General features: G+C 34.5%; 2 protein-coding genes across 2 annotated transcripts; both read right to left on the bottom strand.

The window, feature by feature from the left end:
- Positions 1-4972: 4972 nt before the first annotated feature.
- Positions 4973-6175, bottom strand: LOC145060523 (uncharacterized). Its single transcript, XM_079008174.1, has one exon. The coding sequence runs from the start codon at positions 6173-6175 to the stop codon at positions 4973-4975; it is 1203 nt and encodes a 400-aa protein (XP_078864300.1).
- Positions 6176-6411: 236 nt separating this feature from the next.
- On the bottom strand, positions 6412-13707 carry LOC145060517 (uncharacterized). Its single transcript, XM_079008168.1, has 7 exons — positions 13557-13707; positions 9526-9693; positions 9252-9443; positions 8724-9159; positions 7743-8629; positions 7469-7616; positions 6412-7315 (listed from the first exon to the last, which is right to left on the bottom strand). The coding sequence occupies exons 1-7, from the start codon at positions 13705-13707 to the stop codon at positions 6412-6414; spliced, it is 2886 nt and encodes a 961-aa protein (XP_078864294.1).
- Between the last annotated feature and the right edge of the window lie 3073 nt (positions 13708-16780).

Here is a 16780-nt window from a genome sequence, read left to right as displayed (position 1 = left end):
CCACTTATACCTGGAAGGTAACTCACCTCACACTACTGAAGTTCGCTACAAGAAATCCTTAGCTGCTGCCCTGGCAACTCCTCAAGTTGTCAATACCAAATTATCGCCCAATTAGCAATTGGGTCCCAAACCACGATCTATAATCCATACTTGGGGTAACATGACCATTTTATCCTTGGCCCAACATGATTCATAACTCCAAAATCCAAACAAGTCCAAAACTCCAAAATCCATAAAAGCCCACTAAAAGCCCATTTTTCCAAATTGGGCCCAAACCCTTACATGGACCTTAACTTAAAGCCCAACAATCTTTGTTAAATAATAATTCTCCGATGGCACAAATGTACAAGCCCATTGGGCCCACTAAATCCCAAAACCATTAGGCCCACCAAGGCCCAATACAAAACCTAGGTCTAGGCCCAGAGGCCTTACTCTAAAGTGGATTATGAGGCCCAAAAAACTTAGGCCTAACATCCTAAGGCCCAAAAACAACTTAGCCTTACTCTAAAGTGTACATGGCACGTACGCCCAACATACGTCGGCCTTGACCAACTTTGGGGAGGTTGACCCAGTATGCGCAGTGTATTAGGGGTATGCCGGGGGTACTGATCAGCCTCTTGTGAAACTCCTTTGAGACTTAGTTTGTTGAATCCTAACGTCCAAAACATAGATCGGGGCCCTTTAAGACGTCTTAAACCATAAAGTTACAAACTTTATATCTTTGCATGCATGGATGGGGGTTTAAGACATGATTTAAGTCCTTAAACACACTTTGTGACCATTTAACACTTGTATGTTTGTGGCTTAACCATCAAGGCCCGATTTTATGGTTCTAAATGCTTCCAAGAGCTCAAAAGGACAACTCTTATGGACTGGAACTACCAAAATACAAGAAGTTTCAACTATAGGGCCAAATACCACAAATAACACCCCAAAACTATATCTAAACATGAAATAGTCAAGGTTAAAGCTTGATACCTCAAGTAAGTCAGAAAAGATGCCAAACTTCTGGATCTACAAGCTCTTTTCATGTTCTTGCTCCCACTTCTAACTCCTTCTTCTTCTAAATCACCAAAAACCATGCCAAAAGTGCACAAAAATAGCTCACAAAGCATACAAGAGGCTTAGGGTTCGATTTCTACTCTTTAGGGATAGTAGAGGCTGAGAGAATGGAGGTTGGGGCAGACATATGGTCTTTATATATGGTGCAAACCCTAACAATTAGGCTTTTGGGGATCTTGAGCGTACGTTGGACGTACGTCTCCCAAACCCGCGTCCACTTTTCCATCTCTACGCTGGGCATACCCCATCTTACGTTGGGTGTACTATCGTGCATGCCACCTAGCATCCTAGTCCCGTTTCCAACGAACCTTATATCCACGAAAAGGTGAGGAGAAGCCATATGCTCCTAACAACACACCCAAGCCTTAAAACCTTCCGAATAAAACCCAAAAACCATAAAAGATCGAGTTATCAATTTACAGTCATACCCTTGGCTTCCGAAGACACAATTAAATACATGGATCACTTAAACCATGACAACTACATCTGAAATGGGCTAAATCCTTCCTTTCTCGAAGCCCTAGACCCCTTGACAACTGATGATTCGGCTGCAGCCCCCGTAACAGGGCAAATCTGAAACCGAGTGTTACACTTGGAGAGCTTTAGCTAAGTTTTTGTTTTTAAGGGAGTTGCAAAAAATAGTAATGGACGCACCCTTTTGGTGTTGATAAATTGCTCCTGAAGTTAAAGCATATTTGATATCTTGTTATTAAGGAAGAAATCTTCAAGCTTATTACAAAGATCTTTAATGTACAATTGATGTAAAAATAATTCGTAAGAGATTAGCATCACATGTAGAATAAAACCAAGATTCATTTGAATATCAATGGCCTCCGAATCGTTATCATCATCAACTTGAGGTTCATATGTTTTGGTTATATGGCCATGAACTTTAGCACATTTGCATAAGAAAGGTATGTTGCAAAAAAATTTATTTGAGCAATTGACGGAAGTTTAAAGCTAAAAGTGAATAAACATTAATAAGTGCAATTACGGGTTAACTGTTAGTCGTTGACGGTGTGGAGGTTCTTGAAGGTAATCGGGGGAGAGAGATTGCTGAAACCATGATGAGAAGTTGAAGACGGCAGGAAGGAGTAGCAAGAATGAGATGGCGACAAAGAGAAGGGTGGCAATGGATGTTAGGCAGCTGCAGCCGCCATCGACACCAAGGTAGCTGTTGTTTTAGGGTTTCTAGTGAAAGCCGTACATATGGCTTGATATCATGATGGAATGTGTGAACAACCCTTTAAATAGGGTTGTGTGCGATAGACTTCAATATATAGATACAACAGTTACAATAAGACTGTGTACTATATAAAGGTATAAGTAACAAAACAATTACAATTTAACAAAAATTGTAAAACTGGAAAGTTAAACGAAAGTTATAGGATAAAACCAACCAAAAAAACAAAAACAAAGGGTATACACAATTTTTTATACACTAGACTACAAAGGAATTTCAGGGTTCATCACCTTCAAAATTTCAATCATTTTGTATACCGTTATAAATCAAATACTTTTATCAAAAAAAATAGAATTGTAATGTATTTGTTATTGAAGCAAAACCATAATATTTTCTTTAACTTTATTCCATGCTCAATCAAAATTTTGAAAACCCTTTGAAACGTAATTGAAGCAAAACTATAAATATAGTCGAAAGATATTTGAAAATTACTATACAGAAACTTACTTTATGAAAGCAAATATCTTATTCCATTCAGTTAATTAAACTAACACCAGGTCACTTACAACTTTGGAGGAAACCGACTGAATTAAAACAAAAATAATTGATTACAACTATTACCTCCAGATCATGTGAATTACGATCAAGAAACTCAATAAATTTGTTGCATATAATCTGAATCCTAAAAATTATCATGCCAAAAACCGCATGGTTGTCTTTATCTTGTTGACCTCCTCAAATTACCTGTTTATGTTTTCTGATTACAACTATTTTCATAACAAAGCAAATTGAACCGAAATCAATCTGTTCTCCCTCAAGTATATGATCATATGACAAAACAGAGGTCGACGAAATTGTAAAATTATGATTTTCATAACCCTAACCAGTTATGTTCTGTATAAAAAAGATAAACAAGCAATAGTTACATGGGAAGTACTGGAATATAATTTCTTTACGTATCTCTAAACAAACTCTGTTTGTATTCACAGAAAAACCATGCTTTTCTAAATGTTACCATAGGAAGCCTTCAATATGAAAACCTAGAAAGTTTTCTAATTCCACTAGAGGACATCACCTTGGCGGCCAGAAACTTCAATTCAGAAAATTATATCGAAATGTACGGAGATTATGCTGTAGTTTACAGAGGACAACTCTCTAAACAATGGCAAAACCGCATAGCTGCTTTCAAACGCTTCCATCACCAAGATAAGGATGAGTTCCTTATAACTGAACTTAAGATGATGTCCATATTCCACCACGAAAACATCATCCGTTACATCGGCTACTGTGATCAAGGCAAGGAAATGATTATATTTTCGGAATTCAATAGCAATTATAGCCTTGAAGATCATCTCCAAGACCCCAATAATAGTTCTTGTTTAACATGGGCACGACGCATGAATATTTGTATGGGAGCTGTGAGAGGGCTCAACTACCTCAATTCATGTCTTGGGGAGAATAGGGTAGTAATTCACAGAAATGTGAATAGTTCAACTATATTGTTAGATGAAAATCTGGACACCAAAATTTGTGGCTTTGGAATTTCACTACTAGTTGTACCTGACCAAATCAGCCAAAACTCTACAGAGCTGCTGCGGGTAGCCCATTAATTTACAAAGAAAGTGGCATGGTTACCACAGGATTACAGGTTTACTCATTTGGGATCGTTTTGTTTGAGATGTTGACTGGCATGTTCGTTTATGAGAAAGAGGAGCATTGATGATGGTCAGCAACAAACACTCATACAGCTGGTCAAACGATACTATGATGACGGCCTAAACAAGCTCATTGATCCTGGTATCATAGATCAAATTAACATTCATTCTTTGTATACATTTAAGAAAATTGTTTATCGATGCATTAGCACCAACTTAGACGATCGTCAAGAGGATTGAGGACGCACTGAACTTTCAAGTAAGTTTTTTCCTTTCAATATATTAGAATGCTAGTTTATAACCCGTGGGAACAACGGGTGCGAAATTAATTATATTTTCATATTAAAATATCGTAATTATTAATCAAATCATATAATTAAATTATTAATGAATACTTATTTTATGTAGTTATGTAAAATTAAAATTGTTGATTCAAATAAGTATGTGAAATTAAATTTCAATATATATTATATAGTTTTTATTTGTGAAAAAAAAACGTTACGATATAATATAATGATATATTAAATTTATTGTAAAAATAAAACAACCCCACTAAGTGAAGTAAATTAAAATTGGTAAATAAATCTAAAAATTAAGTTGTTAAAATAAACGTATATTATAAAAAATAAGAAATTATAAAAGAAAAATTAACAAAATCTTATTAATAATAAGAAGAAAACAGGTTATGAGGAATAAAATTTTACAAACAACTTACAAATTTCTAAAGACTTCTTTATAAACAACATTAGAAGTTTTATTTGTAAGTTTACCATCCTTATCTAAAATAACAATTTTAATCCTTCTCCACTTTGAACTCTAGATAGGGCAACATATAATTGACCATGTGTAAAAACTGGATCTTTCAAAAGCAAACCAACCTTAGATAAGGACTGTCCTTGGCTCTTGTTAATTGTCATTGCAAAACAAACAGCTAATGGAAATTGTCTTCTTTGGAATTTGAATGAGATTTTTTTTTCAGATGGTGTGAAGGTTATTCTTGGGATAAATGTCCGATTTCCAATATTACTTCCAGTTATGATAACTGCGTCAATAACATGTTTGCCCAAAGATATCACCTGTAGTCTAGTGCCATTACATAAGCCATTTTTTTATCAATGTTTCTCAGTAACATAACTGGAACCCCGACTTTCAAAACTAACTTATGATTAGGCAGACCTGAGACTTTAAGACCATTTAAAACATCAGGTGAGTATAAATTGGCATCAAAGTGATCATGGACAAACTCAGATTCACATAGTTTATCTGAACTTAGATATTTAACTTCATCTCCTGGAAATAATGCAAGCAAACGATCATTTATTTTTCTGACAACTTCATTTTTTGGAGCAAGTATTGCTCTTTGTTGAAAATATTCTGGATTGCTAGAAGCTTCAAGAATTGAAGGATATACAAACTCGATTAACGAACCTATAGGATCATAAGGATCATTAATCAGAAGATCATCCGGAATATCAATAATCGCTTCGCCATCATTAAAACCACCAAGTTTCCCTTCTCCTATATCCAAAAGCCTTTTTGCAAAATCCATTGTCTGTTGAAAAGCAGATGTATCACTTCCAACAGTTAGCCTCATATTCTTGGTTAGTTGATAGACTTTGCATTGTTGGCATAAATATGATGAACTTAATGAAGCATTAACAATGTCTTGTCTACTACCACCTGGAATGACAGGCAGAATTTGTCTAAAATCTCCTCTAAAAACAATTACTTTCCCTCCAAATGGCAAAGTTTCATTTATAGGATTATGACACTTGAATATATCTTTCAAAGTTCGATCTAAAGGTTCAAATGCATGCTTGTGAATCATGGGTGCTTCATCCCAAATGATTAATGAGGTTTTTCGTAATAAACTGGCGAGTTCACTATCTGGTGATATGGAACAAATACTAACCTCAGTAAGAACCAAAGGAATTATAAACCTTGAATGTGCTGTCCTATCACCGGTTAATAATAAAGAAGCGATCCCACTTGAAGCAACATTTAAAACAATTTTAGCATTACATCTAACTGCGGTCGATAATGTCTTCCAAAGATAGGTTTTACCCGTTCCACCAGAACTGTAGACAATGAAAACACCTCCTTCATTATTGTTTATTGCAGTCATTATATCATCAAAAATGTTTTGTTGCTCAGATGTTAATGCAATTGAAAGCTGATCAAACTCATTCTTTAAATTTCGTATGTCATAATATAGCTCCTCACTAATAAGACGATTGTTTGAAGAGGATACAGAATCAGCATCGGGCAAAGGCATCCTTGTAAAATTTATGAGATTTAAATTGTTACGAAGTAAAATTTGTTCAATCTCAAACAAAGTCAGGTTCTTAATTTGATCTTCATTAAGTGATAAACCTGAAAGAAAATTGGTATAATATTAACCAAAAAATATATAAACAAATTTGTTCTTTTCAATAAATTAATATTGTATATTGATTTAAAAATGTATTTTAATAAATAAGTAAAGAATATTATAGTACCTGGAGATTTTAATCATTGTTGTTGATTGTAAAGAATTCCATCCGACAAGTATTCCCATGTATTTTCCCACACAACATCTGGGCTAGACAAGCTGTGAGATAATAACATGGTAGCAAATAAAAAACGTAAGTAATAACCGGATCCAGACTGACTTGCCTCCTTAATAGCTTCGATGTATTCTTTATCATCATCTAAGAGGCCGAGAGCATAACATGCATCTCTAAATGAAGGACATATTTCACCATTAACCATGCGGATTTCTTCAAATGATTTTGGTCCTTTCACTTTGTTTAAAAGAATTCTTAAGAAATATGCTTCGCCAAGATTAGGTGACAGTGAATGAAGTCTGCCAATCGAATATCCGAACTCCATTGGCTTCCAAGTTTTTGAATCAAGCTTCCAAACAAACTTTGTTGGAAATTCAATATAAGTTAGTTTTTTTGCTTGTTTGCAAACTTTGTTGCACTCCATCCAAGATGTGAACATCGAAGAAGCAACTGAAGGCTGGTTAAGAACACCATCGATATCATCATCTGCATCGTAGACAACTTGTTGTTGATTAGGTAGATGAATAGGAAGTCTCATCACTGAAGGATGTCTGTAATGAACATCATATCCATAAATTCGCCAAGATGCTTCACATGCAGAAAGATATCTACAGTCATAGTATTCTTTTATCTCATCGACTGTATCATCTTTATCAGAACCATTGTTGTTTTGTACAAAAGTAACAGTAGCTCTATCTGGACCTTTATTAATATATTTGAATAAATACTTGATAGAAGATCCCTGATTGCACCATTCAACATTTATGTGTGCTTGGTATCTTTTCAACAGATATTTGTTGTATGGAACAACATTTCGGTTATCTAACTGGACACCAGATTTTTCTACAAACGATCCATCGATTTTTCTCCTATATATAGGAAAACCATTCTCATCAATTGAAGTATGTTCAAAGAAATTCTTTGGGAAGTTTTTAGAGCATTTGTTATCCACCATGCAAGGTCAATTGACATTTTGAGCACCACATGGACCATGTATCATAAACTCCTTCACAAGTGAATACATAGCAGGATCTTGGTGAATACTTGGAATCTCAGCTGAAATAAATTGATGAATGTGTTCCACTGTAGGAAGCTTGTAATCAGGTTGCATGAATAGACAAATATGACTGTGAGGTAACCCGCGCTTTTGAAACTCAATTGTATACACAACTGCATATATCGAAATAAACAAATTTGTACTAAAAAATTAAATAATGTATGTAATATAACTATATTTTAAATAAAACACAACATTATAATATAATATGGTTAGTATGAATAAATAAATTTAAATACCTGCTTGAACCATGCCAAATACTGAATTCTCACGTAGGTCTTTAATCAACGCATTAAGTTTGATCTTAAATAACCTACATAGGATATCAGGTCTATCCTCTGGTTTAAGCGTAGTGTCCTTAAGAAATCTTCGAACTTCGGGCCATTTTGGATTGCACGTAAAGGATATGGAAAAATCAGGATATCCAAACCACTTACAAAGAGACATGGTGTCTAAGTAGTTTTGCATCATGTAACGTGCACCACCAGTAAAAGAAGAAGGTAATATAACACGTTGGCCAAATTCCGAAATGTTCTTATTCCCCTGATGTTGAAAGTTACGTAAATTATCATAAGATTCACATCGAAGAACTTTCTGTTTCTTCCGTACGTAATATAACCTCTCGCTTTCAATCATTGTATAACCATCTACCAAAAATTGTTTAAAAAGCCTTCTTGAATTCAAAATCAATGAGAAAGAATTATCCCTGTCTTGAATCATGTAAGCGAAAAATTCCCTCATTGTAGTGTTTGGACGCTTGCTATTGCTCGAAGACGTAACACCTCTATGGGGGATGTCAACTCTATAACCATCGTCACCATATGGAAATAGTAGAGGATACTGTAGAGCAAGGTAAGAAGGATGTAATTCACTCATACGGCATAGAGATCCAGACGAAGTTTGAACAACGATGTCTCTGTTATCAACAAAATCACCAATGTCTCCTACAATTAAAGCAGCGACCTCAGAAGCAGTTGGTAGGTTGTATGTCCTTCCATCATGCTGTCTTTTTCCAATAATTCGTAACTTGACCAACTCGTTATTTGAATCCAACATAAGCTTCAAATCTTCTATAATTTGAAGATTAGTTGAATCATCAGTTGATGTAGAAGGATGATTGCTTCCCCTGTAAATAAAATTATTTTAATATATACATAAGTTATATAAAATTAATATTGTTAAAGTGATCATAGAAAGTAAGAGTATAACTGAATATATACCATAAACATTTCTGTCTATTTGAGGTTTCATTTTCGGTATCATATATGTACAACTGAGAAAACCATGGTTGACATCCATTTGAAGGGAGAAGGCTTCCGATGGTATGATAATTTTGACCGCTAAGCCTGAATATGTATGGTGCATTTCCTCTATTAATTGATGAATCAAATTTCCCACCCATCGACGTAAATGAAAACATTGAATTGTAACGACGGATGTTTTTCATGAAGTATTTGCTTTTAGAATCTACTACATGATAAAGTTGTTTGTAACTTTGCGGTGGTTCTTTTAAAGGAGGTAGTTCTACCTTCCCATAACCACAACGGAGAGAAAATATCTTATTCCCTGTTTTATTGCCTCTTGAAGATTCGTTTTTCCATAATTTAGCTTGGCATAGTTCACAAACAACATTCTGATCACCATGATCTAAATAACCTGTTAAATAGAACATTATAAAAAAATGTAAATATAAATAAAAATTATAATTATCAACTTAGAATATATAAAATGTTGTTTATGATTATTACCTTTTGATATACCAACATCTGTTGGTTGGATAATATCTCCACCATTAATATCACTATCAGTCGTTAAGTGACATATAGGTATAGGAGATATATGTGCAAACTTTCTTTTTGAGTTCTTGGGATTAGAAGATGTAGGATATCGTCGATTATTTAATAAGGGTTTTGGACCATTATGTTGACTGTTATAAACAGCTAAAGGAAAAATAAGTTGTTAATCATGTAGTTAATTTAATGTAAAATAACTGATAATGTATAACGTAGTTAATATGCATACCATTTGAGATATTGGAAAGTGGAGTCCTAGAATTCAGATTTGAAGGAGATTGCAAGTTTGTAGAATGACGTTGAGGAGTCTTCTCATAGCTAACATTTTCCTTTTGAGACGAAAAATGTGTGAACTTTTTTGAAGAGTTTAAATGTTGAGGACGATTGAAGACATCAACTACATATAATTACAAATTTGTTTAATAATAAAATTAATTAATAATAATGAAACTTAAACACAATTGGGTAATGTAAATAAACATATATACGGATAATAAAAATAATGAAAGCCCACAAAATAATTACGTTTCTGGCTCGTGTTAACAGATGGCGTTGTAGACGAAGTTTGACCGTTTGATAAGGTAGATATATTTTTGAATTTTCTATTATCCAAATATAACTTCCTTAGTTTTCGTTGCTCTTTAGCTAAAGTGGAATAAATTTTTCACTTGGAATCTATAACAGAAACAAAGTTTAATTAAAATTTTATTACAGTCACAAGTTAAAAAATAGAAACAAAGTTAATTAAATTTTTATCTATAACCCTAAGTTAAAAAATAATCCAACATGTTAAATATTGATTTATATGTTGATAAACATATATAAAATAGGATGCATAAAATAAAAACATATTAAACAATAAAGACATATAACTTACGTATGTAACTTATCTTTGTATTTATGATGATTGGGTTTTGTTATACCTCCATCTGTGGATTGAATGGAGCATTAATAGCATCATCTATTGTTAGGTCGAATATACGTATAGGAGATACATTTGCAGACTTTCCTTTTAAGTTGTGCACTCCTGGAGAAAACTGCTTGGATGAAGAAGTGAGAGTGATTGTTGATGAATTGGTTGATTTGATGGCATTTCAAAATGTATAATACGGTCTGTGATTTGATGAGAGTGTTCGACTTTTATGATGATTGGTAGAAGAAGCTGGAAAAAAAATATAACTTGTTATTCATGTAATTATTGCAATGTAACAAAATATTTCATGTATATTAATAACTACATATAATTTGAAATACATTTAATAACAAAAAAAATATTAATATTAAAGTTAATTATAGAGATATGAAATGTTTATATTATATAACACATAACATATTAATTCTACAAAAAAATAAAAACTTAACGTAGAAAATAATTACCGTTCTGGGTAATGTAAAAAGGTTGTGAGGTAGATGAAGTACGATTGGCTGCTTTGTTAAATAATCTTCTAATCCTTCTATTATCCAAATATAATTTCCTTAACTTTCTTCGTTCTTTAGCAAAAATAGAATTCATATTATAGTCTATCATCTATAAAAAGAAAATAAATACAATTAGAATTTGTATTTAAAATACAAATTGTATGCGAAATAATTAGTTATGTATATTGTTACAAATAATTGAAATGTTATAAAACAAATATAAAATATGATGAATAATTTAAAAGTAAATCCATTTATAAATACATAAAGCTTAATTACGTTAGTTATACTTATTTATTTTAGGTTAAAAAAATAATTATGAAGATAACCATGAATTGTATATTTTGTAATTTTATCCTAAAATTAGTTTTTTCTTATATATAATAAACTAATATTTTTATAATCTTTTAGGTTATGTTACATATTCCACTTTTTATAAAATGAAAACATATTTAAAACATCTCAACTTTAACATGTATTAATTTGACATAACTCAATCACAAGAATAATATATAACCAAATTTAATAAGTCATTATTTACAAAATTTATATTGTGTTTTATTATTCAATATATGAAAATTCAAGGGTTTTAAATGTAGTTCTAAATTATAGATGAAAAAAAATGGTCCGTCAATAGTAAGAATTTGAGTTTTGTGGGTCATATGGAGGGATTTTTCCACGACATTAAAATATATTAATATCTTTTTTATTTATTTATTTACAAATATTGTCCCAATATTTTTTTATTGGGTATAATGTTTGCCGGCAATAGATCAAAATGTCAGTCAAAATTGCAAACGAAAAGTCTTTACATTATCCATCTCTAAATCAAAATATCTCGTCTAAACCCTAACTCTCGCATACCGTAACTCATCCACCTCCACCAAAATTCTTCAATCGATATATGCATCTGATCAACAACTTTAATCATCGACATAATCCCCAATAAATCACGAAGAAAGCTACGAATAATCCATAAACTCCATTCAACAGACGTGCATGTTGATATCCATCATTGGATTCATCTTAATCGAGTGACGGTGATGATTTGGGGGAGAAATTTCAAAATGAATTACAATTTGCAGACATAAGGAGGATATTACTTTAAGTTCCGATGGTCATCAAGACGGATGAAGAAGTTAGGGTTTATCTGTTGAAGACCCAGTTGCTGCTCTTACCATTATGGGAGTGTATCAGTTCGAGGTAGGACACCGTTCAAAGTTACATATTCAGTCATTCTATAGTCATTCTATTGAATGTATAGTTTCAGATAGAAAGTTATATGTGTATTCATTTCTATAGTTATAAACAACAACAAAAAATGAGTAATTGTGCAGTTTTCATTAATATGACGGAAAAATTAAACAAAAACTTACATGATTAAATTGCGTGGTGTTATACTCTTCTAGATGATACCCAAGCCAGGAACTTAGCAATCAAATAAAGACGATCCTCACATGATGGATTTTTCGTAAACTTGAAGGCAAATAGTGGATGAAAAAGTCAGATGTGATTAACCTTAAAGGAAAAAAGATAAGCAACTAATTTCTATATATATGGTTAGCTAAAAGAAACAGCTTCAAATAAAATAAAATATCTAATAACATAATTTAAACAAAAAAGGTATTAAAATCGATTTCTGTGTTAATATGGAGGGTATTCAATTTTTCATTCAATTTAATTTAGTATGTTGATTAGGAAACCTTTTAACTTTTATCTTTCATCGGTTCCTTCTTCAAGGGATTCAATTCATATTAATAATAATATGAATTGGGTGTATTTTAACGATATTGTTGGCTAACTTCAAGGGATTTCAAAATGGATGACATATTTAATTGATAAGGAACACAAGACCGTGTGTAGAAAGAAAAAGGTTCCGACCAATGAACCTGACATATTGCCATATTGGGTTATATCTCTTATGAATTTCAGTTTTAAATTTTTTAAAAAAATGATGATTTCGTTTCTGTCAATTCAATCAGGACTTTATCTTGTAACTGATTTCCTATAGCTTTTGTTAACGAAATCACTGATTTGTTTTTATACCATAATTGATCAATGTTTCCTCTTTTATCAGTGGGAAGAAGAAACAGGTGAGAAAATGTATCTTGACAAATTCATGTTCACTATAATTTTAATGTTAATGAGATATAATTCTAACATTAATCATATAATATTTGTTCTTATTATATTTGTATTCTCATTTAAAATAATAAAGGTATGAGTTTTATGTTTATGAAAAAATGTCAAAGTTATTAATTTTCAGTAAAAAATTATTAATGCACTACTAGAAAAACTGCCTTTTATGACGCTCATTGTGTGTCGTAAAAGGCTCAGACGACACTCAAATGCGCGTCAAGGAAGGCCTACAGAGACGACACGCTTTTGCGTGTCGTCTATAGACGACGCGCATTGACGACGCTCATTTACGACGTACAATTACGACGCGCGTTTCCGACACGCAATACGTATCAAGGAAGGCCCTGTCATAAAGGAAGACGACACACATTCGCGTGTCGTAACATTACGACGCGCGTGTTAATGACACGCAATGCGTATCAAGAAAGCCCCTGTCAAGAAAGGTCATGTCATAAATGAAGACGACACACATTTTTGCGTATCATAATTTTAAATGTTTAAAAAAAATATTCTTTATAGATTTACTTATTTTCAAATTAAATTTGTATTTAATGTTTCATAATAGAAAATAAAATATCATATACAAAAAATAGAATCCATTGCATAAATTGAATGTCATAGAATTCTATTTCTTACAATATATAAATTTGCATCTAACCTACTATGTACATCAAATTCCAACTAAGTAAAGTTGCATCTTGCCTTCATAATTCTTTAAGAGTAATGCTCCAAACAGCTGATTATATGGATAAGCAGTTGTACATTGGCCCATCTCACTCAATAATGACTTAGCTAAATTCAACTCCAAGTCTCTTGCTGATAATTTTGCAAGATTTAAATCAAGTGGCTTCATATTCCTTTCTTCCATCAACTTTACCTGATGCACAAAATACACAGAAACAAAAAAAACATTGTAGAGGAAGGGGTAATTTGGGAAAATGTGAGGGGTATAATATAATAAGAATGCAAATACTTAATACCACTTTCATGCCATCATGGAAACCTGTTGTGCATTACATAAAGGCCCTACACCAACACAAGGCGTGGGTTTGATTATGACCCTCAGCTATTAAACCAAATACAAAAAGCATGTCAGAAGAATAAAACTAGATGTAGATGAAACTTTAAAAGAGGTTGATCCATCACATTACATAAAGGCCCTCCACTACCTTAAGCAACATTTGTAGAAAAAGTACTTCTTCAGGGCTAAGGTTGCCTACATAAATGGTTGTGTACTGTGGATTATTCTCAAGGGCATCACTATCACTTTGTTCTTTAGTATCCTCTACAAAACAAAACAAAAAATATATATATCAAAAAATGTAATTTTTTTAAAGTTTTATATTATAATTATGGTTAAACGATCTTGCCCAACAAAAAAGCACACAAGCATGATTAATGACTAATACAATGTATTCACAAATCCTAACTAAATTGACTTTATTTACCCCTTTGCAAATTCTAACTACTAATACTAATTTCTTATTGCTAAAAATAAAAAGAAGAAGAAAAAAAGTCACTTGTTCTTTTAATTATGGAATATTTAAACATGCAGTTAAAATCCCAAGAGCGACATCCATTGTAGACGCAAGTTCATTTTCAAATTTTCTATGTCTATTAGGACGTGCAGCTATTTTGTAATTAAAAACTTCCTGTTTTAAAGCATTCCAATTAGTTAGAGTAGAAGTGTTTGTGAAGGCAACTGATTCATTGCCTGAAAAGTCAACGGTCAAACCTTGACCCGACTCGTCGAGTGAACGCTGGCGACTCGACGAGTCTACACGTGTCCACTAACTCTTTAGTCCCGCTTGGCGCGTCTAGCCCCTCCCCTTGCTCGACGAGTCACCAGCCATGAATCGCGGGGCCACCTCGACTCAACTTGCCGAGTCTCAAGAACAACTCGGCGAGTTCCGCCTTGAACTCCAGTCCTCTAATCCCCCTCTGACCCACTGAGTTATTCCCATAACTCGGCAAGTCTACTCACTGAGTTATTTACGTGAAACCCTAACCCTACTCGCCGAGTCTGATCTTTGGACTCGGCGATTTCATGCCATGCACAAACTCCATTGACCTCCTGAGGTCAGATCTCTTCCTCTAATCCATAGATCTGGCCTTCCCAAGCATAATAATCACGTAAAGTTCATACCTTGACACTCATATATCATCTAGATGGTATCATTTGGTGATTTTGCCCCAAAAATGACGTCCTAAGTTCATGGCTCCTAAAATAACTCATAAAGCTCCAAGGGTTAAGGTCTCTGGACCTCTTTGAGTCTAGATCCGAAGTATAAACTCGAGAAGGGACCAATTGCTCCACGTAACCATCCTCTAAAGGGGTTAGAAAACCCTAACTCTAAGAATCAACACCAAAACTGAGGAAGGTCCAAATAAATACCTCAAGATGAAGTCTCTAAACTCTGAAATCACTAGAAACGCATCTCTTCAGCCTCATCTTGGTCTTGATCACCTTCTTCTTGCGAAACCAATGATAGAAAGATCAAATATGGTCTCTCCTTCCTCACAAACGATTTAGGTCACTTAGGGTTCTCTCAAGGGACTATAGCCGCAATGGGAGGCTATGAGTGCCCTTAAATAGGCTCAAAACCCGAGGGATTAGGGTTTCATTAAACAGCGTGGACTCGCCGAGTCCACTAATGGACTCGCCGAGTCCAGTCGTGAACCCGAATGATAATCCGCTACCCTACTCGGCGAGTCTAAGCACCAACTCACCGAGTTCCTCCACAACTCCAAAAATAAAATATTAAAATAATATACCTGGGAATCCGGATGTTACAATTCTCCCCCACTTGAATCAGACTTCGCCCTCGAAGTCTTTCTCGACAAACAACTATGGGTGCTGCTCACGCATTTCACGCTCCGGCTTCCAAGTCAGCTCGGGCCCTTTCCGATGCTGCCACTGGACCTAAACTAAAGGCACTTCCTTGTTCCTCAAAATCTTTACCCTCCGATCTCGAATCACAATCGGCTTCTCAATATAATTTAGACCCGTATCCACCTGGATATTTTCTAACGGAACCACTGCCGATTCATCAGCGATACACTTCCTCAACTGGGACACGTGGAAGGTATCGTGAATCTGACTCAACTCCGCAGGCAGCTCTAAGTAGTAGGCTACCTTACCTACCCGCGCGATCATCCTGAAAGGACCAATATATCGGGCCCACAGCTTGCCCCTCTTCCTGAATCGGATCACTCCTTTCCAAGGAGAGCCCTTTAGGAGCACAAAGTCGTCGACCTGAAACTCGAGCTCAGATCGGTGCCTGTCCGCATAAATGTTCTGACGACTCTGAGCGACAACCTTTCTTTGACCTGTTGTATCTGCTCTGACGACTGAAGCACAATCTCTGTAATACCCATTACACGGTGCCCCACCTCTCCCCAGCAAATGGGGGTCCGAGACCTCATCCCATACAACAGCTCAAATGGTGGCGTACCAATGCTCGAAAGAAGGCTGTTGTTGTATGAAAACTCTGCCAAGGGAAAATACGTGTCCCAACTCCTGCCAAAATCGTACACACATGCTCAGAGCATGTCCTCGAGCGTCTGAATCATCTGCTCGCTCTGCCCGTCAGTCTGTGGGTGGTATGCGGTGCTAAAATGCAGCCTCGTACCCAATTCTTCATGAAATTTCTTCCAGTATATGGAAGTGAAACGCACATCTCGATCTGAGACAATCGAGATCGGCACTCCATGACGCGATACCACCTCCCTCACGTACATCTCTGTCAACTTCTCTACGGAAAAGCTCTCACTGATAGCAAGGAAATGAGCACTCTTCGCCAATATGTCTACAATCACCAACATTGCAACGACGCCCCTCGCAGTACTCGGCAATTTGGTGATAAACTCCATAGTAATTTGTTCCCAATTCCACTCGGGAACCTCTAACGGCTGCAACTTACCAT

This window comes from Lactuca serriola, chromosome 1 (assembly GCF_051521515.1).
Source record: "Lactuca serriola cultivar US96UC23 chromosome 1, Lser_US96UC23_V15, whole genome shotgun sequence".
In the NCBI taxonomy this organism is placed as follows: domain Eukaryota; kingdom Viridiplantae; phylum Streptophyta; class Magnoliopsida; order Asterales; family Asteraceae; genus Lactuca; species Lactuca serriola.
This window is presented reverse-complemented; position numbering and strand designations above follow the sequence as displayed.